This window comes from Somniosus microcephalus, unplaced genomic scaffold (genome assembly GCF_052327205.1).
Source record: "Somniosus microcephalus isolate GS21.2 unplaced genomic scaffold, FLI_Smic_1.0 unresolved_chr2, whole genome shotgun sequence".
Lineage (NCBI taxonomy): Eukaryota > Metazoa > Chordata > Chondrichthyes > Squaliformes > Somniosidae > Somniosus > Somniosus microcephalus.
The window spans coordinates 11,158,766-11,183,749 of record NW_028225180.1 but is presented as its reverse complement, the minus strand read 5'-3'; the positions used below and the strand labels follow the sequence as shown (position 1 = coordinate 11,183,749).

Genomic DNA, 24,984 nt, shown 5'->3' with positions numbered 1-24,984 from the left:
AGGTTAAGTGTCCAAGTGGTCAAATTATCAAGTGGTCAACTGTCCAAGTAATCAAGTGGTCATGTGGTCAAGTGACCAAGTGGCTAATTGATCAAGAGATCAAGCTATCAAGTGGCCAAGTGGTCAAGCTATCAAGTGGTCAAGTGGTCAAGTATTCAAGTGGTCAAGCTATAAAGTGGTCAAGTGGTCAAGTGTCCAAGTGGTCAAGTTATCAAGTGGTCAAGTGGTCAAGTGACCAAGTGGTCAAGCTATCAAGTGGTCCAGTGTCCATTCAGTCAAGTTATCAAGTGGTCAAGTTATCAAGTGGCCAAGATATCAAGTGGCCCAATGGCTAAGTGTCCAAGTGGCCATGTTATCAATGGTCCAGTGGCCAAGAGGTCAAGTGGTCACGTGGCAAGTGGTCAAGTTATCAAATTTCCAAGTGGTAAGTTTATCAAGTGGTCCAGTGTTCAAGTGTTCAATTGGTCAAGTTATCAATTGGTCAAGTGGTCACAAGGTCAAGAGGTCAAGTGCCAAGTGGTCAAGTTATCAAGTTTCCAAGTGGTCAAGTGGTCAAGTTATCAATTTTCCAAGTGGTCAAGTGGTCAAGTTATCAAGTTACCAAGTGGCCAAGTTATCAAGCGGCCAAGAGGTCAAGTGCCAAGTGGTCAAGTTATCAAATTTCTAAGTGGTCAAGTTATGAAGTGGTCAAGAGTTCAATGGCCAAGTTATCAAGTTATCAAGTTTCCAAGTGGTCAAGTTATCAAGTGGTCAAGGGTTCAATGGTCAAGTTATCAAGTTTCCAAGTGGTCAAGTTATCAAGTGGTCAAGTGGTCAAGTTATCAAGTGGCCAAGGGTTCAATGACCATGTTATCAAGTTATCAAGTTTCCAAGTGGTCAAGTGGTGAAGTTTTCAAGTTTCCAACAAATTGGCGAATCAGCAGCACCCATTTACAGCCCGTCCCACTGTCTTTCCCACTGAAAATAGAAGGAAAGAAAGAAAGATTTGTATTTCTATAGCACCTTTCACAACCTTAGGATGTCCCAAAGCGCTTTACAGCCAATTAAGTACTTTTGAAGTGTAGTCACTGTGGTAATGTAGGAAACGCGGCAGCCAATTTGTGCACAGCAAGATCCCACACACAGCAATGAGATAATGCCCGGACAATCTGAGGTTTTTTGATTGAGGGATCAATATTGGGCCAGGACACCGGGGAGAACTCTCCCCCCCCACCCCCCTGCTCTACTTCATAATAGTGGCCAGGGAATCTTTTAACGCCCACCCGAGAGGGCAGACGGGGGGGCCTCGGGTTTAAACGTCTCACCCTGAAATGGCATCAACCAATTTGCGCACAGCAAGCTCACACAATGAGATAAATGGCCAGGCCCTCCATTGCAGGCCTGGTTCGAGGGATATATATGTTGGCACCAGGACACCGGGGAGAACCTCCCCTTTAACCGCCTCCAACAAGGCAGCAAACTATCCCTTGACGCAAAGTGTTGGCCTCCTTACCTAGGGGTGGATATACTTGCCCTGGAGACGCTGCAACCAAAGTTCATGAGATTGATTCCTGGGATGAGAGGGTTGTCCTATGATGTGAGGATGAGTAGATTGGGTCTATACACTCTGGAGTTTAGAAGAATGAGAGGTGATCTCATTGAAACATATAAGATTCTAAGAGGGCTCGACAGGGTTAGATGCTGAGAGGCTGTTTCTTATGACTGGAGAGTCTAGAACTAAGGGGCATAGTCTCAGGTTAAGCATCGGCCATTTAGGTCTGAGAGGAGGAGAAAATTCTTCTCTCAGAGGGTGATGAATCTTTGGAATTTTCTACCCCAGAGGGCTCTATAAGTCATTGAGTATATTCAAGACAGAGACCAATAGACTTTTGGACTGTTGGGAAATCAAAGGATATGGCGATCGGGTGCGAAAGTGGAGATGAGGTAGAAGATCAGCCATGATCTCAATGAATGGCGGAGCGGGCTCAAGGGGCCGCACGGCCGACTCCTGCTCCTATTCTTATGTCCTTATGTTCTTACTCCAGTTTCTGTATTCGACAGGTGGGTCTCTTCAGGGCTGTAGACAGTCTCTGCACTCCGGGGAGTCCCAGTCGGTTGTAATTCAGATTCAGCTCTCTCAGGGACCGGTTGGTGTTGAGTGCGCGCATCAATTCCAGGGTGCACAGGCCTGTGAGCCTGTTACTGCCCAGCCTGTGGGAACCAGAAGGACACACAGTGTATCAAGCAGAGTTAATGAGGCGGTAATTAAAGCGTACGGGATACTTGGCTTTGTAAATAGGGGCATTGAATGCAAAAACAAGAAAGTCAGGATAAACCTTTCCAAATTGCTGGGTTTGGCCTCAGCTGGAGTATTCCATCAGGAAGGATGTCAAGGCCTTGGAGAGGGTGCAGAGCAGATTGACCAGAATGGCACCAGGAATGAGAGACTTCAGTTAAGTGGAGAGACTGGAGAAGCTGGGGTTGTTCTCCTTGGAGCAGAGCAGGTTAAGGGGAGATTGACCAGAATGGCGACATGGGTTAGGCACTTCAGTTACATGGAGAGACTGGAGAAGCTGGGATTGTTCTCCTTAGAGCAGAGAAGGTTAAGGGGAGATTGACCAGAATGGTTCCAGGGATGAGGGACTTCAGTTACGTGGAGAGACTGGAGAAGTTGGGATTGTTCTCCTTAGAGCAGAGAAGGTTAAGGGGAGATTGACCAGAATGGTTCCAGGGATGAGGGACTTCAGTCACGTGGAGAGACTGGAAAAGCTGGGATTGTTCTCCTTAGAGCAGTGAAGGTTAAGGGGAGATTGACTAGAATGGTACTGGGGATGAGGGACTTCAGTTACGTGGAGAGATTGGAGAAGCTGGGGTTGTTCTCCTTGGAGCAGAGCAGGTTAAGGGGAGATTGACCAGAATGGCATCAGGGGTGAGGGACTTCAGTTACATGGAGAGACTGGAGAAGCTGGGATTGTTCTCCTTAGAGCAGAAAAGGTTAAGGGGAGATTGACCAGGATGGTTCCAGGGATGAGGGACTTCAGTCACGTGGAGAGACTGGAGAAGCTGGGATTGTTCTCCTTAGAGCAGAGAAGGTTAAGGAGAGATTGACCAGAATGGTACCAGGGATGAGGGACTTCAGTCACGTGGAGAGACTGGAGAAGTTGGGATTGTTCTCCTTAGTGCAGAGAAGGTTAAGGGGAGATTGACCAGAATGGTACCAGGGATGAGGGACTTCAGTCACGTGGAGAGACTGGAGAAGTTGGGATTGTTCTCCTTAGAGCAGGGAAGGTTAAGGGAAGACCAAATAGAGGTATTCAAAATTATGAGCAGTTTTGATGGAGCTAGTAGGGAGAAACTGTTTCCACTGGCAAGTGGGTCAGTAACCAAAGGTCACAGATTAAAAATAATTGGTAAAAGAACGAGAGGGTTGATGAGGAGAACTTGCTTCACACAGAGAGGGTTTGTTAAGATCTGAACGCACTACCTGAAAGGGAATCAGATTCCCATAGATACTTTCAAAAGGCAATGGCCATGTGTTTGAAGAGGACTCACTTGTCGGGCTATGGGGAAAGGGCTGGGGTGTGGAACTAAATGGGACAGCTCTTTCAAATAGCCGCCACAGGAATGATGGGCCGAATGGCCTCCTTCTGCCCTATAAGTTTCTATGATTCTAGGTGCTAGCGCCATTAATCAGCTTAAATCAGAGATCAATAGGTTTTTGTTAGTCAAGTGTATTAAGGGAGAAGGAGCCAAGGCGAATGGATTGGAGTTAGGATACAGATCAGTCAAGATCTCATTGAATGGTGGAAGAGGGTGGAGAGGCTGAAGGGCCTCCTTCCTTTCCTTTTCCAACCCCTCAGATAATGAAGCAGTCAGCGCCTGCTTGCAGCAAGACCTGGACGACATTCAGGCTTGGGCTGATAAGCATCAGGTAACATTCGTGTCACACAAGTGCCAGGCAATGACTATCTCCAACAAGAGAGTCTAACCACGTCCCCTTGACGTTCAACGGCATTACCATCACTGAATCCCCCACCATCACCATCCTGGGGGTCACCATTGACCAGAAACTTAACTGGACCAGCCACATAAATACTGTGTCTACAAGAGCAGGTCAGAGGCTGGGTATTCTGCAGCGAGTGACTCAACTCCTGACTCCCCAAAGCCTTTCCACCATCTACAAGGTGCAAGTCAGGAGTGTGATGGAATACTCTCCACTTGCCTGGATGAGTGCAGCTCCAACAACACGCAAGAAGCTCAACACCATCCAGGACAAAGCAGCCCGCTTGACTGGCAGCCCATCCACCACCTTAAACATTCACTCTCTCCACCACCGGCGCACTGTGGCTGCAGTGTGTACCATCTACAAGATGCGCTGCAGCAACTCGCCAAGTCTTCTTCGGCAGCACCTCCCAAACCCGCGACCTCTTCCACCTGGAAGGTCAAGGGCAGCAGGCGCATGGGAACACCACCACCTCCAAGTTCCCCTCCAAGTCACACGTCATCCTGACTTAGGAAATATATCGGCCGTTCCTTCATCGTCACTGGGTCAAAATCCTGGAACACCCTCCCTACCAGCACTGTGGGAGCACCTTCACCACATGGACTGCAGCAGTTCAAGAAGGAGGCTCGCCACCCCCTTCTCGAGGGCAATTAAGGATGGGCAATAAATGCTGGCCTTGCCAGCGACGCCCAGATCCCGAGAATGAATTTTTTAAACAATGTTCCCCCCTCCAACTCAGTGACTGCCACAATGGTGTCAGTAGACACACTGTTCATTTACCTGAGGGCTTGTATCTTGCAGTCTGGTTTCATTAAGGCGGCACATAGCTGCGTGACCCCTGAATCTCCCAGTTGGTTGTTGTCCAGGTCCAACGCTGTTAGTGAGCGGTTTGCACATAGAGCCCAGGCTAGCTGTCTGCAGTAGGAGTTGGTGATGCCCATGCCACACAATCTGAGTGAGAGAACACGTTACTGAGTCAAAGTCCACCAAATTGTCGTGAGCTGCGTTGGATGTTATCGCATTCAATATTTCCACCTGCGTTCATATAAGGCCTTTCAAGAACACAGCAGATCCCAAAGCGCTTAACGTCCAATGACATACTCTTCTGAAGTGTAGTCACGGTTGTAATGTAAAGAGACCCCAATTTGTGCACAGCACGATCCCGAACACCAACAATGAGATAAACAACTCGTTAATCTTGGGGTTTTTTAAGTGACGTGGATTGAGAGATGAATGTTGGGACAGGACACCGGGGAGAACGATTCTTCCAATAATTACCAAGGGAGCTTTTACATCCACCTGAGAGGGCAGTTGGTTTAACGTCTCATCCCCAAAGACGGCACCGCTGACAGTGCAATTCTCCCTCAGTACTGCCCCTCCGACAGTGCAATTCTCCCTCAGTACTGCCCCTCCGACAGTGCAGCGCAACCTCAGTACTGCCCATCTGACAGTGCGGCGTTCCCTCAGTACTGCCCCTCTGACAGTGCAGTGCTCCCTCAGTACTGTCCCTCCGACAGTGCAGCACTCCCTCAGTACTGCCCCTCCGACAGTGCAGCGTTCCCTCAGTACTGCCCCTCCGACAGTGCAGCGCTCCCTCTGTACTGCCCCTCCGACAGTGCAGCATTCCCTCGGTCCTGCCCCTCCGACAGTGCAACACTCCCTCAGTACTGCTCCCTCCGACAGTGCAGCACTCCCTCTGTATTGCCCCTCCGACAGTGCAGCGCTCCCTCAGTACTGCCCCTCCGACAGTGCAGCACTCCCTCAGCACTACCCCCTCCGACAGTGCAGCACACCCTCAGCACTGCCCCCTCCGACAGTGCAGTGCTCCCTCAGTACTGTCCCTCCAAAAGTGCAGTGCTCCCTCAGTACTGTCCCTCCGACAGTGCAGCACTCCCTCCGTATTGCCCCTCTGACAGTGCAGCACTCCCTCAGTATTGCCCCCTCTGACAGTGCGGTGCTCCCTCAGTACTGCACCTCCGACAGTGCAATGCTCCCTCAGTACTGCCCTTCCGACAAGGCGGCGCTCCCTCAGCACTGCCCCTCCGACAGTGCGGTGCTTCCTCAGTACTGCCCCTCCGACAGTGCAGTGCTCCCTCAGTACTGCCCCTCCGACAGTGCAGTGCTCCCTCAGTACTGCCCCTCCGACAGTGTAGTGCTCCCTCTGTACTGACCCTCTGACAGTGCAGCGCTCCATCAGCACTGACCCTCAGACAGTGCGGCACTCCCTCAGTACTACCCCTCCGACAGTGTAGCGCTCCCTCAGTACTGCCCCTCCGACAGTGCGACGCTCCCTCAGTACTTCCCCTCCGACAGTGTGGCACTCCCTCAGTACTACCCCTTCGACAGTGTAGCGCTCCCTCAGTACTGCCCCTCCGACAGTGCAGCGCTCCCTCAGTACTGCCCCTCCGACAGTGCAGCGCTCCCTCAGTACTGCCCCTCCGACAGTGCAGCGCTCCCTCAGTACTGCCCCTCCGACAGTGCAGCGCTCCCTCAGCACTGCCCCTCCGACAGTGCAGCGCTCCCTCAGTACTGCCTCTCTGACAGTGCGACGCTCCCTCAGTACTTCCCCTCCGACAGTGTGGCACTCCCTCAGTACTACCCCTCCGACAGTGTAGTGCTCCCTCAGTACTGCCCCTCCGACAGTGCAGCGCTCCCTCAGTACTGCCCCTCCGACAGTGTAGTGCTCCCTCAGTACTACCCCTCCGACAGTGTAGTGCTCCCTCAGTACTGCCCCTCCGACAGTGCAACACTCCCTCAGTACTGCCCCTCCGACAGTGCAGCCCTCCCTCAGTACTACCCCTCCGACAGTGCCGCGCTCTCTCAGTACTGCCCCTCCGACAGTGAGGCGCTCCCTCAGTACTGCCCCTCCGACAGTGCAGCGCTCCCTCAGTACTGCCCCTCCGACAGTGCAGCGCTCCCTCAGTACTGCCCCTCCGACAGTGCAGCGCTCCCTCAGTACTGCCCCTCCGACAGTGCAGCACTGCCTCAGTACTGCCCCCCGACAGTGCAGCGCTCCCTCAGTACTGCCCCTCCGACAGTGCAGCGCTCCCTCAGTACTGCCCCTCCGACAGTGCAGCGCTCCCTCAGTACTGCCCCTCCGACAGTGCAGCGCTCCCTCAGTACTGCCCCTCCGACAGTGCAGCGCTCCCTCAGTACTGCCCCTCCGACAGTGCAGCGCTCCCTCAGTACTGCCCCTCCGACAGTGCAGTGCTCCCTCAGTACTGCCCCTCCGACAGTGCAGCACTCCCTCAGTACTGCCCCTCCGACAGTGCAGCCCTCCCTCAGTACTGGCACTTGGCGGGGGTGTCAGCCTGGATTATGGAGAGGATGATATAGAATGGGAGGCTAGAGGGAGAGCATCGGAAACGTCAAGTGCGGAATAGCTAGCTCTCTGAAAGGCTCAGGCTGGAGCGACGGGCTCAGAATCGGCGAGTTGGCAGACGACGGATCCCAAACGCCAGGTGGAACTTCTCGCTTACCGTAAATACTGGAGTGTGCAGCCCTGTCCCTTCAGTGCATCACCCAGGAGCTTCAAGGTGGCCTGTCCGACCTTGTTGTAACTTAGGCTCAGCAGCACCACTGACCGATTCTTAGCTACGGCGGAGGCGAGGTCGCTGGTCCCGACAGCCGTAAGGCCGTTGTAATCCACCCTAATCGGAAAGAGTCATGGAGTTATGCAGTAATACAGCACAGAAAGAGGCCCTTCGGCCCATCGTGACCGCGCCCACCATCAAGCCCTGTCTGTTCTCATCCCATTTTCCAGCACTTGGTCCGTAGCCTTGTATGCTATGGCGTTTCAAGTGCTCATCTAAATGCTCCTTGAATGTTGTGAGGGTTCCTGCCTCTACCACCCTTTCAGGCAGTGAGTTCCAGATTCCAACCACCCTCTGGGTGTAAAGGTCTTTCCTCAAATCCCCTCTAAACCTCCTCCCACTTATCTTGAAACTATGCCCCCTGGTTATTGACCCCTCTAATAAGGGGAAAGTTCCTTTCTATCTACCCTATCTATGCCCCTCATCATTTTGTACACCTCAATCAGGTCCCCCCTCAGCCTTCTCTGCTCTAAGGAAAACAACCCCAGCCTGTCCAGTCTCTCCTCATAGCTGAATCTCCTCTGCACCCTCTCCAATGCAATCACACCCTTCCTATAGTGTGGCGACCAGAACTGCACACAGTATTCCAGCTGTGGCCTAACTAGCGTTTTGTACAGCTCCATCATAACCTCTTTTCTCTTATATTCTATGCCACGGCTAATGAAGGCAAGTATCCCATATGCCTTTTTAACCACCTTATCTACCTGTCCTGCTGCCTTCAGGGTTCTATGTGCATGCACACCAAGGTCCCTCTGATCCTCTGTCCTTCCTACCATTCATTGTGTATTCCCTTGTCTTGTTAATCCTCCCAAAATGCATCACCTCACACTTTTCAGGGTTAAATTCCATTTGCCATTGTTATGCCCATCTGACCAACCCGTCTATATCGTCCTGTAGCCTGAGGCTTCCCTACTCGCTATTTACCACTCCACCAATTTTCGTGTCATCTGCGAACTTACTGATCATACCTCTTACCTTCAAATCTAACTCATTAATATACACTACAAACAGCAAACAGCAAAGGACCCAGCACCGATCCCTGCGGTACACCACTGGACACAGGCTTCCAGTCACAAAAACAACCTTCGACCATCACCCTCTGCCTCCTGCCACTAAGCCAATTTTGGATTGCCCTGGATCCCATGGGCTCTTACCTTCTTGACCATTCTCCCATGCGGGACTTTCTTAAAATCCTTACTGAAGTCCATGAACTGCACTACCCTCATCCACACACCTAGTCATCCTCTCGAAAAATTCAATCAAATTGGTTAGGCATGATCTCCCCCTGACAAAGCCATGCTGACTATCCCTGATTAATCCTTGCCTCTCCAAGTGGAGACTAATTCTGTCCCTCAGAATTTTTTCCAGTAATTTACCTACCACTGATGTTAGGCTCACTGGCCTGTAATTCCCTGGTTTATCCCTACTACCCTTCTTGAATAATGGTACTACGTTAGCAGTCCTCCAGTCCTCTGGCACCTCCCCTGTGGCCAGAGAGGTTCTGAAAATTTGTGTCGCAACTACCGTAGGCATACACAGACCCTTAATTCATCATTTTTAATTTCGATATATATTGAAATGCTTTGCCAGGCCAAAAAGGATTTTACAAAGTGAAATAAAGTTGGTGACTGTAACAAGCAGGCTTTCGCTGATAAGACAGGAAACACGGTTGTGACCGCAGGGGGTCGGGATATTCAACAGAGATAAACAAACCCCCTTAATTTTGCAGACATGGTGTCTCTGATGACTTTTCAGAGGCTAAAGGGGAGAATTCAAACCTTTTGAAGTTTTGAAATGCAGAATACGACGTAGCTCATGAACTGAAGCAAGTGGCTTTCTGCCACGTTTGTAAACTTTAGGAGTGAATGAACCATTTTAGGCTGTGATCAGGATAAGCCTCACAGGATGAGTTGATGTAAATGTTTGACAGCTCAAACAGCTCAGACCAACATTAAAGGAATATTTCACTATCTCTGACTGATTGATTTACTGCAAAAGGGCAAGGAAAGCTGTATAAAACACGGCCCCTAAAGAATATCGGCGCTGCACTGTCGGTGATGCATTTTGGGAGGATTAACAACACAAGGGAATACACAATGAATGGTAGGACGCTAGGAAGGACAGAGGATCAGAGGGACCTTGGTGTGAATGTACATAGATCCCTGAAGGCAGCAGGACAGGTAGGTAAGGTGGTTAAAAAGGCATATGGGATAATTGCCTTCATTAGCCGAGGCATAGAATATAAGAGCAGGGAGGTTATGATGGAGCTGTACAAAACTCTAGTTAGGCCACAGCTGGAATACTGTGTGCAGTTCTGGTCGCCACACTATAGGAAGGATGTGATTGCATTGGAGAGGGTGCAGAGGAGATTCACCAGGATGTTACCTGGGCTGGAGCGCTTCAGCTATGAAGAGAGACTGGACAGGCTGGGGTTGTTTTCCTTAGAGCAGAGAAGGCTGAGGGGGGACCTGATTGAGGTGTACAAAATTATGAGGGGCATAGATAGGGTAGATAGAAAGGAACTTTTCCCCTTTAGTCGAGGGGTCAATAACCAGGGGGCATAGTTTCAAGGTAAGGGGCAGGAGGTTTAGAGGGTATTTGAGGAAAAACTTTTTCACCCAGAGGGTGGTTGGAATCTGGAACTCACTGCCTGAAAGGGTGGTAGAGGCAGGAACCCTCACAACATTCAAGAAGCATTTAGATGAGCACTTGAAACGCCATTGCATACAAGGCTACGGACCAAGCGCTGGAAAATGGGATTAGAATAGACAGGGCTTGATGGCCGGTGCAGACACGATGGGCCGAAGGGCCTCTTTCTGTGCTGTATAAATTTATGACTCTCTGACTCAGAAGGAGGTGGTTTGGCCGGTCATCTCGCCGATGGGGATCAGGCTGCAGTCAGAGGATGGAGGGGCCTGGTCAGTCCTTTCGCTTACCAGGACCTACAATCAATGCTGGACCGATCATCGGCGGGTGGTTGTATGTCTGATTTCCTGTAATATTATTGGTGAACTGCTGGAATAGTGGTCGGGGTTTGAATCTGTCTTCGGAACAATAAAAGCTTAAAGGCGGAACCCGCGTGTCTGGTGTAATTTCTCATAAGTCTCGAGTCCGGACTCTATAACCTGTCGGACGGGGCGAGGGGTAATTCTGCCCATCTTACATTATGTTTGGCATACACCGCAACCACTGTGCGAGGGCAACGTAATTCGGGAGTCACTGTGTTCGGTTCTGGGCACCGCACCTCAGGAAGGACACATTGGCCTTGGAGGGGGGGGCAGCGCAGATTCACCAGAATAATACCAGTTCAAAAAGGGTTAAATTACGAGGGCAGGTTGCACGGACTGGGCTTGTATTCCCTCGCGCACAGAAGATTAAGGGGTGATCTAATCGAGGTCATAGTCATAGGCCGAGAATTTCGGTGGGCTGCGCCACCAGTTAGCACCCAAAGGGGGCACATAGTGGTTTTAGTGCCACTGGCCACGCCGCCCGCGAAATTTAGCGGGGCGCTAATGGTGGCATTAGCCTGTAGCGCTGCACCGCCACCGATGCCGTCATCGGTGTGCGCAGCGCCCCGCTACTGTCTCGAACGTGATATTTGGTCGTGCCCCCCACTGTAGCGCCGGTCGCAAATTGCGACCGGTTCAGGGGGGCCTACCTGCGGCGGTAGTGGCGCTAATTAAAGGGGAGGGGCAGGGCGGCCATTTTTTTCGCTATCCGCCTGCCAGCACCTCATCGCGCCGCCGTCCCCGGCCTCTTGAGACCCCCCCCGGGCAGTGCCGGCTGTGTCCCAAGAGCCCGGCACTTCTCCTCGGTGACAGGCGCTTTTGCCGGCACTCGCGATCTCAGATCGCGCTGGCGCAGGCCCCTCCCCTTTAAGAAGTGGAGGAAGGCCTGCAGTACCGCAGTGCGCCGTGCCGCAGCGTGTGACACCTCAATCAGGTCCCCCCTCAGCCTTCTCTGCTCTAAGGACAACAACCCCAGCCTGTCCAGTCTCTCTTCATAGCTGAAGCGCTCCAGCCCAGGTAACATCCTGGTGAATCTCCTCTGCACCCTCGTGTTTAAGTAGATTACAGAAGTTGATAGACTAGATAGAGAGAAACTATTTCCTCTGGTGGGGGGAGTCCAGAACAAGGGGGCCATAACCTTAAAATTAGAGCCAGGCCGTTCAGGGGTGATGTCAGGAAGCACTTCTTCACACAAAGGGCGGTGGAAATCTGGAACTCTCTCCCCCAAAAGGCTTTTGAGACTGAGGGGGCGGGTCAATTGAATATTTCGAGAGTGAGATCGATAGAGTTTTGTTCAATAAGGGTATTAAGGGTTACGGAATCAAGGCAGGTAGATAGACCTGAGATACAGACCAGCCCTGATCGAATGGAGTGACAGAACAGGCTCAAGGGGCTGAATGGCCTCCTCCTGTTCCAGTGTAACAGGCTCAAGGGACGGAATGGCCTCCTCCTGTTCCTGTGTAACAGACTCGAGGGGGCTGAATGGGCCTCTTCCTGTTCCTGTGTAACAAGATCGAGGTGCAAATGAGCCTCCTGCTGTTCCTGTGTAACAGGCTCGATGGGCTGAATGGGCCTCCTCCTGTTCCTGTGTAACAGGCTCGAGGGGGCTGAATTGGCCTCTTCCTGTTCCTGTGTAACACGATCGAGGTGCAAATGAGCCTCCTGCTGTTCCTGTGCAACAGGCTCGATGGGCTGAATGGGCCTCCTCCTGTTCCTGTGTAACAGGCTCAAGGGGCAGAATGGGCCTCCTCCGGTTCCCACGTAACAGGCTCGAGGGGCTGAAAGGCCTTCTCCTGTTCCTGTGTAACAGGCTCGAGGGGCTGAATGGGCCTCCTCCTGTTCCTGTGTAACAGGCTTGAGGGGCTGAATGGGCCTCCTCCTGTTCCTGTGGAACAGGCTCGAGGGGCTGAATGGGCCTCTTCCTGTTCCTGTGTAACAGGCTCGAGTTGCTGAATGGGTCTTCTCCTGTTCCTGTGGAACAGGCTCGAGGGGCTGAATGGGCCTCTTCCTGTTCCTGTGTAACAAGCTCGAGGGGCTGAAAGGCCTCCTCCTGTTCCTATGTATCAGGCTCGAAGGGCTGAATGGGCCTCCTCCTGTTCCTGTGTAACAGACTCGAGGGGCTGAATGGGCCTCCTCCTGTTCCTATGTAACAGGCTCGAGGTGTTGAATGGTCCTCCTCCTGTTCCTATGTAACAGGCTCGAGGTGTTGAATGGTCCTCCTCCTGTTCCTATGTAACAGGCTCGAGGGGCTGAATGGCCTCCTCCTGTTCCTATGTAACAGGCTCGAGGTGTTGAATGGTCCTCCTCCTGTTCCTATATAACAGGCTCGATGGGGCTGAATGGCCTCCTCCTGTTTCTATGTAACAGGCTCGAGGGGCTGAATGGCCTCCTCCTGTTCCTGTGTAACAGGCACGAGGGACTGAATGGCCTCCTCCTGTTCCTATGTAACAGGCTCGAGGGGCTGAACGGGCCTCCTCCTATTCCTATATTCCAATGTCACATCTCAAATTATGCACATACTGTATGCACAACGCATTATTTTCTGAAACTACATGAGTGACAGTCACAGGGAGGGCTGCCTCACTTACCACAACTCTTGGATTTCACAGTCTGGTTGCCGCAGCGATGAACACAAAATCTTCACTCCCGAATCCCCCAGGTTGTTCCTACTGAGCCTACGTGAAGAGAGACTGACATCAATGCAATAAAATCTGAAACTGCGCACACTTTGATATGTCTCACTCAAAGAGAGGATAATGGGGAGATGAACCAGAATGGTACCAGGGATGAGGGACTTCAGTTATGTGGAGAGACTGGAGAAGCTGGGATTGTTCTCCTTAGAGCAGAGAAGGTTAAGGGGAGATTGACCAGAATAGTACCAGGGATGAGGGACTTCAGTTATGTGGAGAGACTGGAGAAGCTGGGATTGTTCTCCTTAGAGCAGAGAAGGTTAAGGGGAGATTGACCAGAATGGTACCGGGGATGAGGGACTTCAGTTATGTGGAGAGACTGGAGAAGCTGGGATTGTTCTCCTTAGAGCAGAGAAGGTTAAGGGGAGATTGACCAGAATAGTACCAGGGATGAGGGACTTCAGTTATGTGGAGAGACTGGAGAAGCTGGGATTGTTCTCCTTAGAGCAGAGAAGGTTAAGGGGAGATTGACCAGAATGGTACCAGTGGATGAGGGACTTCAGTTATGTGGAGAGACTGGAGAAGCTGGGATTGTTCACCTTAGAGCAGAGAAGGTTAAGGGGAGATTGACCAGAATGGTACCAGGGGATGAGAGACTTCAGTTACGTGGAGAGACTGGAGAAGCTGGGATTGTTCTCCTTAGAGCAGAGAAGGTTAAGGGGAGATTGACCAGAATAGTACCAGGGATGAGGGACTTCAGTTATGTGGAGAGACTGGAGAAGCTGGGATTGTTCTCCTTAGAGCAGAGAAGGTTAAGGGGAGATTGACCAGAATAGTACCAGGGATGAGGGACTTCAGTTATGTGGAGAGACTGGAGAAGCTGGGATTGTTCTCCTTAGAGCAGAGAAGGTTAAGGGGAGATTGACCAGAATGGTACCAGTGGATGAGGGACTTCAGTTATGTGGAGAGACTGGAGAAGCTGGGATTGTTCACCTTAGAGCAGAGAAGGTTAAGGGGAGATTGACCAGAATGGTACCAGGGGATGAGAGACTTCAGTTACGTGGAGAGACTGGAGAAGCTGGGATTGTTCTCCTTAGAGCAGAGAAGGTTAAGGGGAGATTGACCAGAATAGTACCAGGGATGAGGGACTTCAGTTATGTGGAGAGACTGGAGAAGCTGGGATTGTTCTCCTTAGAGCAGAGAAGGTTAAGGGGAGATTGACCAGAATGGTTCCAGGGATGAGGGACTTCAGTTACGTGGAGAGACTGGAGAAGCTGGGATTGTTCTCCTTAGAGCAGAGAAGGTTAAGGGGAGATTTGATAGAGGTGTTCAAAATCATGAGAGGTTTGGATAGAGTAAATAAGGAGAAACAGTTTCCAGTGACAGGAGGGTCAGTAACCAGAAGACACAGATTGAAGATAATCGGCAAAAGAACCAGAGGGGGAGATGAGGAGAGATTTTCTTCACGCAGCGAGTTGTTGTGATCTGGAACGCGCTGCCTGAAAGGGCGGTGGAAGCAGATTCAATAGTAACTTTCAAAAGAGGAATTGGATAAATACTTGAAGGGGAAAATTTTTGCAGGGCTAAGGGGAAAGTGGAGAGGGAAGTGGGACTAACTGGAGAGCTCTACCAAAGAGCCGGCCCAGACACGACGGAAGGAATGGCCTTCTTCTGTGCTGTGCGATCGCAGCTTCTCCAGTCTCTCCACATAACTGATTCCCTCATCCCCGGTACCATTCTGGTCAATCTCCCCTTAACCTTCTCTGCTCTAAGGAGAACAACCCCAGCTTCTCCAGTCTCTCCACATAACTGAAGTCCCTCATCCACTGGTACCATTCTGGTCTATCTCCCCTTAACCTTCTCTGCTCTAAGGAGAACAATCCCAGCTTCTCCAGTCTCTCCACGTAAGTGAAGTCCCTCATCCCCTGGTACCATTCTGGTCAATCTCCCCTTAACCTTCTCTGCTCTAAGGAGAACAATCCCAGCTTCTCCAGACTCTGCACTTAACTTAAGTCCCTCATCCCTGGTATCATTCTAGTCAATCTCCTCTGCACCCTCCCCAAGGCCTTAACATCCTTCCTAAAGTATGGAGCCCAGAATTGGACCCAATTCTCCAGCTGGGGCCTAAATCGGTGATTTGTAAAGGCTTAGCAATAACCTCCTTGCCACATTCCTCTATTAATAAAGCCAATGATCCTGTATTCTTATTATTAAACTGCCTTTGTTGTGCAATTTAATCAGGGGAGGGGAGCAGGTTCCTAAAAGTACCTGAGGGTTCTGCAGAGGTGCAAGATGGAGGAGAGCTGTTGGATTCCCTCAGGTTCGATGGAGCAGTGGCTGATGTTGAGTTCCTCTACAATTCCCAGGGGTCTCAGGGCAGCGGCCAGCATGAAGCAGTCAAGCGGGCACAGCCTGACCGCCTTGCCTGGGTCCTTGCAGTCACCGAGGGTGATTTTGGTCAGCTGCAACAGGCTGGCGTTGCGGGTCTCGTACATGAAGTGCATGGTCTCCAAGAGCCTCTTCTTGTTCCTTACAGTCCCTGTCTTTGCACCCAGACTTCCCTCCTTGTCCTGGGAGATCGCGTCCTCTTGGCTGCCCATGGAACCAAGGGCTTTGCCTCCAATTGTTCCACCTAGATCTTCTGCAGAAGGGAAAAACCAAATGATATCACGTTTGGAACTTCTCTGAACTGTTCCCTCTGTGAACTCTTGCAACTCCTACAATCCTCTATATCTCGGTAAACTCCACCAGGCTAACAACCCTCCCTAACCCTGAAACCTCCTCCAGCCCCTACAAACCTCCCAATCTCTGTAAATTCCACCAGCCCTACAACCCTCCCTATCTCTGTAACCTCCTCCAGCCCCAACAACCCTCCCTATCCCTGTAACCTCCTCCAGCCCCTACAACGATCCCTATCACTGTAACCTCCTCCAGCCCAACAACACTCCTTATCTCTGTAACCTCCTCCAGCCCCTACAACCCTCCCTATCCCTGTAACCTCCTCCAGCCCCTACAACCATCCCTATCACTGTAACCTCCTCCAGCCCTACAACCCTCCCTATCTCTGTAACCTCCTCCAGCCCCTACAAACCTCCCTATCTCTGTAACCTCCTCCAGCCCCTACAAACCTCCCTATCTCTGTAAATTCCACCAGCTCTACAACCCTCCCTATCCCTGTAACCTCCTCCAGCCCCTACAAACCTCCCTATCTCTGTAAATTCCACCAGCCCCTACAACCCTCCCTAGCTCTGTAACCTCCTCCAGCCCTACAACCCTCCCTATCCCTGTAACCTCCTCCAGCCCCTACAAACCTCCCTATCTCTGTAACCTCCTCCAGCCCCTACAAACCTCCCTATCTCTGAAACCCCCTCCAGCCCTACAATCCTCCGTATCCCTGAAACCTCCTCCAGCCCTATAATCCTCCCTATCTCTGTAACCTCCTCCAGCCCCTACAACCCTCCCTATCTCTGTAACCTCCTCCAGCCCCTACAACCCTCCCTATCTCTGTAACCTCCTCCAGCCCTAAAACACTCCCTATCTCTGAAACCTCCTCCAGCCCTACAATCCTCCCTATCTCTGTAACCTCCTCCAGCCCCTACAAACCTACCTATCTATGTAACATCCTCCAGCCCTACAACCCTCCCCATCTCTGTAACCTCCTCCAGCCCCCACTACCCTCCCTATCTCTGTAACCTCCTCCAGCCGCTACAATCCTCACTATCTCTGTAACCTCCTCCAGCCCCAACACCCTCCCTATCTCTGTAACCTCCTCAGCCCCACAACCCTCCCTATCTCTGTAACCTCCTCCAGCCGCTACAATCCTCACTATCTCTGTAACCTCCTCCAGCCCCAACACCCTCCCTATCTCTGTAACCGCCTCCAGCCCCTACAAGCATTCCTTTTTCTTTAACTTCCTCCAACCCCTACAAATCTTCCCATCTCTGTAACCTCCTCCAACATTACAACCCTACCTATCTCTGTAACCTCCTCCAGCCTTACAACCCTCCCCATCTCTGTAACCTCCTCCAGCCCCCACTACCCTCCCTATCACTGTAACCTCCTCCAGCCCCTGCAACCCTCCCTAGCTCGGTAACCTCCTCCAGCCCGACAACCCTCCCCATCTCTGTAACCTCCTCCAGCCCCCACTACCCACCCTATCTTTGTAACCTCCTCCAGCCCCTACAACCCTCCCTATCTCTGTAACCTCCTCCAGCCTTACAACCCTCCCCATCTCTGTAACCTCTTCCAGCCCCTACAACCCTCCCTATCTCTGTAACCTCCTCCAGCCCCCACTACCCTCCCTATCTCTGTAACCTCCTCCAGTCCCTACAACCCTCCCTATCTCTGTAACCTCCTCCAGCCCTACAACACGCCCCATCTCTGTAACCTCCTCCAGCCCCTACAATCCTCCCTATCTCTGTAACCTCCTCCAGCCCCTACAAACCTCCCTATCTCTGTAAACTCCTCCAGCCCTACAACCCTCTGAGATCTCTGCGCCCCTCCATTTCTGGCCTCTTGCGCATCCCCCCGATTTCCAACACTCCACCATTGACAGCCGTGTCTTCAGCGGCCTAGGCCCCATAAGCTCTGGAATTACCCTCCTTATACCTCTCCGCCTCTGTCTCCCTCTCTCCTCCTTTAAGACACTCCTTAAAACCTACCTCTTTGTCAAAGCTTTTGGTCAATTGGTCTAATCTCTACTTAGGTGGCTGGCTTTCAACTTTTGATTGTTATTCGCTCCTGTGAATCGCCTTGGGACATTTTACTGTGTTAAAGGCACTATATAAATGCAATTTGTTGGTGTTGGTAGCTCTCCCGTCGGTTTTAAGATGCCGGATATTGTTTTTAACTTCAATGAAATACAAAGCTTAGTTATCAAGAGTGGCTCAACGAGCTGAGACTCAGAACATTGGAGAAGCGCAGACTGAGTGTTGATTTTACGATGATTAAAGGATTTGATTGGGTAGATAGAGAGGAACGATTTCCTCAGGTGGGGGAATCCCACCAGCTCCCACAAACAGCAATGTGATAATGGACCGGAGAATGAGTTCTATAGTGATGTTGGTTGAGGGATAAATATTGGGCCAAGGATACAGGGAAGAGCTGCCCCCTGCTCTTCTTCAAATAGTGGCCGTGGGATCCTTTACATCCTGAGAGGGAAGATAGGGCCTCGCTTTAGCATCTCATCCGAAAGATGGCATTTCCGATAGTGCGGCGCACCCTCAGTACTACCCCTCTGACAGTGCGGCGCTCCCTCACTACTGCCCCTCTGACAGTGCGGCGCTCCATCACTACTGCCCCTCTGACAGTGCGGCACTCCCTCAGTACTGCCCCTCCGACAGTGCAGCGCTCCCTCAGTACTGCCCATCTGACAGTGCAGCACTCCCTCAGTACTGTCCCTCCGACAGTGCAGCGCTCCCTCAGTACTGCCCCTCCGACAGTGCAGCACTCCCTCAGTACTGCCCATCCGACAGTGCAGCGCTCCCTCAGTACTGCCCCTCTGACAGTGCGGCGCTCCCTCAGTACTGCCCCTCCGACAGTGCGGCACTCCCTCAGTACTGCCCCTCCGACACTGCAGCGCTCCCTCAGTACTGCCCCTCCGACAGTGCAGCGCTCCCTCAGTACTGACCCTCCGACAGTGCAGCGATCCCTCAGTACTGCCTCACCGACAGTGCAGCGCTCCCTCAGTACTGACCCTCCGACAGTGCAGCGCTCCCTCAGTACTGCCCCTCTGACAGTGCGGCACTCCCTCGGTACTGCCCCTCTGACAGTGCGGCTCACCCTCAGTACTGCCCCTCCGACAGTGCAGCGCTCCCTCAGTACTGCCCTTCTGACAGTGCGGCACTCCCTCGGTACTGCCCCTCTGACAGTGCGGCTCACCATCAGTACTGCCCCTCCGACAGTGCAGCGCTCCATCAGTACTGTCCTTCCAGCAGTGCAGCGCTCCCTCAGTACTGCCCCCGACAGTGCAGCGCTCCCGCAGTACTGACCCTCCGACAGTGCAGCGATCACTCAGTACTGCCCCTCCGACAGTGCAGCGCTCCATCAGTACTGACCCTCCGACAGTGCAGCGCTCCCTCAGTACTGCCCCTCCGACAGTGCAGCGCTCTCTCAGTACTGACCCTCCGACAGTGCAGCGATCCCTCAGTACTGCCCCTCCGACACTGCAGCGCTCCCTCAGTACTGACCCTCCGACAGTGCAGCAATCCCTCAGTACTGCCCCTCCGACAGTGCAGCACTCCCTCGGTACTGACTCTCCGACAGTGCAACGCTCCCTCAGTACGGCCCCTCTGACAGTGCGGCGCTCCCTCGGTACTGCCCCTCTGACAGTCCGGCGCTCCCTCAGTACTGCCCCTCCGACAGTGTGGCGCTCACTCAGTACTGCCGCTCCGGCAGTGCGGCGCTCCCTCATTTCTGCCCCTCCGACAGTGCAGAGCTCCCTCAGTACTGCCCCTCCGACAATGCAGCACTCCATCAGTACTGACCCTCCGACAGTGCAGCGATCACTCAGTACTGCCTCACCGACAGTGCAGCGCTCCCTCAGTACTGACCCTTCAACAGTGCAGCAATCCCTCAGTACTGCCCCTCCGACAGTGCAGCGCTCCCTCAGTACAGACCCTCCGACAGTGCAGCGCTCCCTCAGTACTGCCCCTCCGACAGTGCAGCGCTCCCTCAGTACAGACCCTCCGACAGTGCGGCTCACCCTCAGTACTGCTCCTCCGACAGTGCAGCGCTCCATCAGTACTGCCCCTCCGACAGTGCGGCGCTCCCTCAGTACTGCCCATCCGACAGTGCGGCGCTCACTCATTTCTGCCCCTCCGTCAGTGCAGTGCTCCCTCAGTACTGCCCCTCCGATAGTGCAGTGCTCCCTCAATACTGCCCCTCCGACAGTGTGTGCTCCCTCAGTACTGCCCCTCCGACAGTGCGGCACTCCCTCAGTACTGCCCCTCCGACAGTGCAGCACTCCCACTGTACTGACCCTCCGACAGTGCAGCGCTTCCTCAGTACTGCTCTTCCGACAGTGCAGCGCTCCCTCAGTATCACCCTTCCAACAGTGCAGCACTCCCTCATTACTGCCCCTCCGACAATGCAGCGTTTCCTCAGTCCTGCCCCTCCGACAGTGTAGCATTCCCTCAGTCCAGCCCCTCCGAAAGTGCAGTGCTCCCTCAGTACTGCCCCTCTGGCAGTGCAGTGCTCCCCCAGTACTGCCCCTCTGACAGTGCAGCACTCCCTCAGTACTGCCCCTCGGACAGTGCAGCACTCCCTCATTACTGCCCCTCCGACAGTGCAGAGCTCCCTCAGTACTGCCTCTCCGACAGTGCGGCGCTCCCTCAGTACTGCCCCTCCGACAATGCAGCACTCCGTCAGTTCTGACCCTCCGACAGTGCAGCGATCACTCAGTACTGCCTCACCGAAAGTGCAGCTCTCCCTCAGTACTGACCCTTCAACAGTGCAGCAATCCCTCAGTACTGACCCTCCGACAGTGCAGCGCTCCCTCAGTACTGCCCCTCTGACAGTGCGGCGCTCCCTCAGTACTGCTCCTCCGACAGTGCAGTGCTCCCTCAGTACAGCCCCTCCGGCAGTGCGGCGCTCCCTCAGTACTGCCCCTCCGACAGTGCGGCGCTCACTCATTACTGCCCCTCTGACAGTGCAGTGCTCCCTCAGTACTGCCCCTCCATTAGTGCAGTGCTCCCTCAGTACTGCCCCTCCGACTGTGTGTGCTCCCTCAGTACTGCCCCTCCGACAGTGCGGCACTCCCTCAGTACTGCCGCTCCGACAGTGCAGCACTCCCTCTGTACTGCCCCTCCGACAGTGCAGCGCTCCCCCAGTACTGCCCCTCTGACAGTGCAGGGCTCCCTCAGTACTGTCTCACCGACAGTGCAGCGCTCCCTCAGTACTTCCCCTCCGACAATGCAGCATTTCCTCAGTCCTGCCCCTCCGACAGTGCAGCGCCCCCTCAGTACTGCCCCTCTGACAGTGCAGCGCTCCCTCAGTACTGCCCCTCTGACAGTGCAGCGCTCCCTCAGTACTGCCCCTCTGACAGTGCAGCGCTCCTCCAGTACTGCCCCTCTGACAGTGCAGAGCTCCCTCAGTACTGCCCCTCCGACAGTGCGGCACTCACTCATTACTGCCCCTCCGACAGTGCAGCACTCCCTCTGTGCTGCCCCTCCGACAGTGCAGTTCTTCCTCAGTACTGCCTTTCCGACAGTGCAGCGCTCCTTCAGTATCAACCCTCCAACAATGCAGCACTCCCTCATTACTGCCCCTCCGACAGTGCAGTGCTCCCTCAGTACTGCCCCTCTGACAGTGCAGGGCTCCCTCAGAACTGTCTCACCGACAGTGCAGCGCTCCCTCAGAACTGCCCCTCTGACAGTGCAGCACTCCCCCAGTACTGCCCCTCCGACAGTTCAGTGCTCCCTCAGTACTGTCACTCCGACAGTGCAGCACTCCCTCAGTACTGCCCATCTGACAATGCAGGACTCCCTCAGTACTGCCCCTCTGACTGTGCAGCGCTCCCTCAATACTGTCCCTCCGACAGTGTAACGCTCCCTCAGTACTGCCCATCTGACAATGCAGGACTCCCTCAGTACTGCCCCTCTGACAGTGCAGCACTCCCTCAGTACTGTCCCTTCGACAGTGCAGCGCTCCCTAAGTACTGCCCCTCTGACAGTGCAGAGCTCCCTCATTACTGCCCCTCCGACAGTGCAGCTCTCCCTCAGTACTGCCCCTCCGACAGTGCAGCGCTCCCACAGTACTGTCCTTCCAGCAGTGCAGCGCTCCCTCAGTACTGCCCCTGACAGTGCAGCGCTCCCTCAGTACTGACCCTCCGACAGTGCAGCGATCCCTCAGTACTGCCCCTCCGACAGTGCAGCGCTCCCTCAGTACTGACCCTCCGACAGTGCAGCAATTCCTCAGTACTGCCCCTCCGACAGTGCAGCGCTCCCTCAGTACTGACCCTCCGACAGTGCAGCGCTCCCTCAGTACTGCCCCTCTGACAGTGCGGTGCTCCCTCAGTACTGCCCCTCCGACAATGCTGCGCTCCCTCAGTACTGCCCCTCCGACAGTGCAGCGCTCCCTCAGTACTGCCCCTCCGACAGCGCGGCGCTCCCTCATTACTGCCCCTCCGACAGTGCAGTGCTCCCTCAGTACTGCCCCTCCGACAGTGCAGAGCTCTGTCAGTACTGCCCCTCCGACAGTGCGGCGCTCCCTCAGTACCGCCCCTCCGACAGTGCGGCGCTCCCTCTGTACTGCCCCTCCGACAATGCAGCACTCCGTCGGTACTGACCCTCCGACAGTGCAGCAATCCCTCGGTACTGACCCTCCGACAGTGCAGCACTCCGTCAGTACTGACCCTCCGACAGTGCGGCGCTCCCTCAGTACTGCCCCTCCGACAGTGCGGCGCTCCCTCAGTACTGCCCCTCCGACAGTGCGGCGCTCCCTCAGTACTGCCCCTCCAACAGTGCAGCGCTCCTTCAGTACTGCCCCTCCTACAGTGCAGCGCTCCCTCAGTACTGCCCCTCCTACAGTGCAGCGCTCCCTCAGTACTGACCCTCCGACAGTGCAGCGATCCCTCAGTACAGCCCCTCCGGCAGTGCAGCGCTCCCTCAGTACTGCCCCTCCGACAGTGCAGCGCTCCCTCAGTACTGCCCCTCCGACAGTGCAGCACTCCCTCAGTACTGCCCCTCCTAAAGTGCAGTGCTCCCTCAGTACTGCCCCTCCTACAGTGCAGCGCTCCCTCAGTACTGCCCCTCTGACAGTGCAGCGCTCCCTCAGTACTGCCCCTCCGACAGTGCAGCGCTCCCTCAGTACTGCCCCACCGACAGTGCAGCGCTCCCTCAGTACTGCCCCTCTGACAGTGCAGCGCTCCCTCAGTACTGCCCCTCCGACAGTGCAGCGCTCCCTCTGTACTGCCCCACCGACAGTGCAGCGCTCCCTCAGTACTGCCCCTCTGACAGTGCAGCGCTCCCTCTGTACTGCCCCACCGACAGTGCAGCGCTCCCTCAGTACTGCCCCTCCGACAGTGCAGCACTCCCTCAGTACTGCCCCTCCTAAAGTGCAGTGCTCCCTCAGTACTGCCCCTCCTACAGTGCAGCGCTCCCTCTGTACTGCCCCTCCTACAGTGCAGCGCTCCCTCAATACTGCCCCTCAGACAGTGCAGCGCTCCCTCAGTACTGCCCCTCAGACAGTGCAGCGCTCCCTCAGTCCTGACCCCCCGGCCCATCGAGTGTGTGCCGGCTCTTTCGAAGAGCAATCCAGTCAGTCCCACTGCCCCAATCTTTCCCCATATCTCTGCAATTGTTTCTCCTTCAAGTATTGATCCAATTCCCTTTTGAAGGCTACGAGGAAATCTGCCTCCACCTCCCGAGCAGGCAGTGCATTCCAAATCCCAACCTCTCGCTGGGCAAAACAGTGTTTCCTCATGTCGCCATTCATTCTTTGGCCAATCACCTTCAATCTGTGGTTTTTGCTTATTGACCCTTCAGCCATTGGAAACAGTTTCACTTTATTTACTCCATCAAAAGCCTTTATATATTTAAATGCCTCTATCAAAGCTCCTTTTGTCTTCTCTGTTCTGCGAAGAACAATCCCAGCTTCTCCAGTCTCTCCATGTAACTGAAGTCCCTCATCCCCTGGTACCATTCTGGTCAATCTCCCCTTAACCTTCTCTGCTCTAAGGAGAACAATCCCAACTTCTCCAGTCTCTCCACATAACTGAAGTCCCTCGTCCCTGGTACCATTCTGGTCAATCTCCCTTTAACCTTCTCTGCTCTAAGGAGAACAATCCCAGCTTCTCCAGTCTCTCCATGTAACTGAAGTCCCTCATCCCTGGTACCATTCTGGTCAATCTCCCCTCAACCTACTCTGCTCTAAGGAGAACAATCCCAGCTTCTCCAGTCTCTCCATGTAACTGAAGTCCCTCATTCCGTGGTACCATTCTGGTCAATCTCCCCTTAACCTTCTCTGCTCTAAGGAGAACAATCCCAGCTTCTCCAGTCTCTCCATGTAACTGAAGTCCCTCATCCCCTGGTACCATTCTGGTCAATCTCCCCTTAACCTTCTCTGCTCTAAGGAGAACAATCCCAACTTCTCCAGTCTCTCCACATAACTGAAGTCCCTCGTCCCTGGTACCATTCTGGTCAATCTCCCTTTAACCTTCTCTGCTCTAAGGAGAACAATCCCAGCTTCTCCAGTCTCTCCATGTAACTGAAGTCCCTCATCCCTGGTACCATTCTGGTCAATCTCCCCTCAACCTACTCTGCTCTAAGGAGAACAATCCCAGCTTCTCCAGTCTCTCCATGTAACTGAAGTCCCTCATTCCGTGGTACCATTCTGGTCAATCTCCCCTTAACCTTCTCTGCTCTAAGGAGAACAATCCCAGCTTCTCCAATCTCTCCATGTAACTGAAGTTCCTCATCCCTGGTAACATTCTGGTCAATCTCCCCTTAACCTTCTCTGCTCTAAGGAGAACAATCCCAGCTTCTCCAGTCTCTCCACGTGACTGAAGTCCCTCATCCCTGGTACCATTCTGGTCAATCTCCCCTTAACCTTCTCTGCTCTAAGGAGAACAATCCCAGCTTCTCCAGTCTCTCCACGTGACTGAAGTCCCTCATCCCCTGGTACCATTCTGGTCAATCTCCCCTTAACCTTCTCTGCTCTAAGGAGAACAATCCCAGCTTCTCCAGTTTACCCACGTAACTGAAGTCCCTCATCCCTGGTACCATTCTGGTCAATCTCCTCTGCACCCTCTCCAAACCTTGACGTCCTTCCCA

The 24,984-nt window shown here is 53.5% G+C and overlaps 2 protein-coding genes across 2 annotated transcripts in view; one reads left to right on the top strand and one right to left on the bottom strand.

Moving 5' to 3' along the window:
• The window catches only part of LOC147092098 (AMP deaminase 3-like), a 997,179-nt gene that overhangs the window by 387,632 nt on the left and 584,563 nt on the right, over window positions 1-24,984 (top strand). The gene's annotated exons all lie outside the window — the stretch shown is intronic.
• Window positions 1-24,984, bottom strand: part of LOC147092107 (ribonuclease inhibitor-like) — a 48,480-nt gene that overhangs the window by 11,381 nt on the left and 12,115 nt on the right. Inside the window, exons 4-8 of the mRNA XM_085975842.1 lie at window positions 15,482-15,854; window positions 13,172-13,258; window positions 7,462-7,632; window positions 4,763-4,933; window positions 2,020-2,190 (exon numbers count right to left, since the gene is read on the bottom strand). Of these exons, the coding sequence (XP_085831968.1) occupies window positions 2,020-2,190; window positions 4,763-4,933; window positions 7,462-7,632; window positions 13,172-13,258; window positions 15,482-15,854 (973 nt within the window). The remainder of the gene's footprint in view (window positions 1-2,019; window positions 2,191-4,762; window positions 4,934-7,461; window positions 7,633-13,171; window positions 13,259-15,481; window positions 15,855-24,984) is intronic.